Below are 3049 nucleotides of genomic sequence, written 5' to 3'. Positions count from 1 at the left end.
TTCATTTACCAAAAAAGTTCTATGGTTCACAAAAAAATTTTGTTCAATGGAAAAAAGAGGTTGGTAATGTAGGAATCCCACTGTGTCGCATGCCCTTAATTCGAAAAAATTGAGTAAGTGTCGCCATCTAGCTTTAGTCGGAGACACTATCTACGAGTAAAGTCGTTGACCATACTGCGCTAAGCGTCAGTCTACTAGCACTAGCTGCTGAAAGTGGTGGTAAAAAATCGTGGGGTGCCGAACACCCAGTGTGCACTTAGTGAGTGAAAAAGTAATTTTGGAGCAATTTTTTTAAAATTTTATTGACTTCTGTTTACTTTCTAACATAAGCATATCATATGAATTGAAATAATTTTTTTTCGATATTTTCATACTTTTTTTCCCTTGTAGATGGCTTATAACTTACGGCAGCGCGTCATGCGAGAGCAGACTGTGGATGAGTTGAATAAAATATAATTGTTAAAATACAGTTATATGTGTCTCTTTTTTCAATTCCTTGTATTTTTATAGTATTACATGTCAAAGTTCCTCAATTTTTATAATAATAAATCGATTTAAAAGTAAAAAATCTGATTCATCATTTGATCATAAAATTGACTTTTCAACTTTGCAAATAAATATCTTTTTTTTAAAGCACCCATGTTGCAATATTTTCTTTATGAAACACGACTTCAAAACTAGTCATAAATTTTCAGATATAATTAAAATTGCGTGAGTTATGAATTTTTAAGTAAAAACCCCATTTTTTCACTTTTTTTCAATAATTTTTTTAACAGACTTAAAATAAATAAATGGCTATAAAATCAACTCTACCTTATGAAAGATACTTTAAACTATATCAGATAATTTGATTGTGACAAAATATTCAATAGGGGTTAAACAATACATGATTAAATACGCTGGGGTGTTAAACACCCACGATAAACTTTACCGTGATTTTTACCATACGCACTTTGAGGGTTAAATTGTATTATTTCATATAGTATAAAATTTGTAATATATCAAATGATTGGATAGATTTTTTCTCATAATAATCTTGTTTATTCTAAAATTTTAAGAAATTTTGATAATTTTTTAAATATAATAAATCACCTAATAAATCTGATAAAATGAAAATGTCGTTACTAATTAAATAAAATTAAGAAAATTCGGGATTAGTATTTAGAAAAAAAATGTTTAGTTTCTTAGTAAAAAATAAAAATGTAATAACTTACAGGTAGCCCAGATTCCACTAACGAATTCTTTTCCCTTTCGTACTCCTCCCTCATTTTTTCTGGAGAAGGCAATTTTACCCTTCCTTCTAAAATTCCCAAAATGTATTGTGCTTGAATATGAAACATTGGGAAGGGAACAACAATAGCCGGAAGACCCATAAAAAATAAATTTGGCATGTCCATGTGGATGAGATGTTTGTAAATTGGTTCTACGTGATTATCTTTTGTACATAATTCAACTTTATTTGACAGGAAAGGATACGTGAATTCGTAACCTGAAAAAAAATTTATGAAAAAATTTAATACAATAAATAAAAAATTAGTAGTGAACCAAAAATGATTAAAAAGAAACAGTATCCAGTTTTTTCAAATAATCTTTACAATTTTTACAACCAATCTTACTCTTTGAATATGAATTAGTATAAATTTTCTCTAGATAAATCACTACTACGGGTTTCAACTGATAAAGTAGATTAGGGTGATTATTTTATGAAAAAAAGGGAATAATAGGAGAATAAATTCTTGAAATTAAATTAATGCAAAGACCATATTGAAATTATTATGAGACTTTAAATTTCTAAAATTTTAAATCTAAATATATTGTATTTTTAACAAATTAGTTAAATTATCAACCCAAAAAGACGAATTTTTTACAATAAAAAAATAAAGTTTGAATCTAATAGTTTAACTTTGAAACAATACAAAAAAATAATTTTAAACAAAATAGTTTAACTTTTATAATCAAATTTCAATAGAAAAGTATGAATTTTTAACAAAGTAGTTAAATTTGCAGCCAAAAAAATATGGCTTTACGAAAACAGTTACAGTTTCAATCAACAAAGATGCATTTGAACCAAATGGTCAAATTTTGAGGCAAAAAAGATTAAAATTCAGCCAAAAATATATGGTTTTTGAACGCCAAATGTTCAATTTTTGATAAAGAAGTTAACTTTTAAACAAAAAAACATCATTTTTTGACGAAAAACTATGAATTTTTGACCAAAAGACGGATTTTGAACCAATTAAGTTAAAGCAAGATAAAGCGATTTTTTTAACAAAATGGTTAAATTCTTAACCAAACACATGAATTTGGAAGCAAGAAAGATAAATTTATAAATAAATAATTGAATTTGACTAAAAAAAAATTTTTAACGAAAAATGGTATCGTAAAGTTTCAGTTTAAAAAATTTAACCAAAGAAACTAATTTTTTAACCAAATATAGTTGAATTTACAACCAAAAAGATGAATTTTCATCGAACTACGAAATATCTAACTTTTCAGCCAAGAAGATAAATTTTTCACCAAGATGATTAATTTTCTACCTAAAAAAACGAATATAAATAACATACATCAAATTTTAACACGATTGTTGAATTTTGAAGACAAGTAAATTATAAACAACTTTTAAATAAAATATTATATATAAATATATAAATAAAAATATATTATATAAAATATAAAAATATTATATAAAATATATAAATAAAATTACCGACACTGTAGAATTTCGGAATAGAAAAATTCAAAAAAAAAAATTCTGAATAATAAAATTCCGGAATGGAAAAATTTCCGAATAAGAAAAATCCCGAATTATGAAATTCTTGAAAAATAAAATACTCAAATTCGAAAAATGGAAAATTTCTGAACAGTTTACAATATTGCCAATTTTTCAAGTCCCCGAATAATAGAATTCCTGACAGTTTATAATATCTCCGAATTTTTAAATTCTTGACAGTTTATACGAGGGTAGTTCAATAAGTCCTTAGAATGACCAACAGATGGCGCGCGAATCGCTCCAAATCATCTGTTTTCAGTCAGCACCACTCCCGACTAG

General features: G+C 26.0%; 1 protein-coding gene across 1 annotated transcript in view; it reads right to left on the bottom strand.

Annotated features, from left to right (window-relative positions):
* Nucleotides 1–3049, bottom strand: part of LOC117178310 (flavin-containing monooxygenase FMO GS-OX-like 2) — a 24380-nt gene that overhangs the window by 3491 nt on the left and 17840 nt on the right. The window contains exon 6 of the mRNA XM_033369686.1: nucleotides 1215–1489. Coding sequence (XP_033225577.1) covers nucleotides 1215–1489 — 275 coding nt within the window. The remainder of the gene's footprint in view (nucleotides 1–1214; nucleotides 1490–3049) is intronic.

This window comes from Belonocnema kinseyi, chromosome 8 (genome assembly GCF_010883055.1).
Source record: "Belonocnema kinseyi isolate 2016_QV_RU_SX_M_011 chromosome 8, B_treatae_v1, whole genome shotgun sequence".
Lineage (NCBI taxonomy): Eukaryota > Metazoa > Arthropoda > Insecta > Hymenoptera > Cynipidae > Belonocnema > Belonocnema kinseyi.
This window is presented reverse-complemented; position numbering and strand designations above follow the sequence as displayed.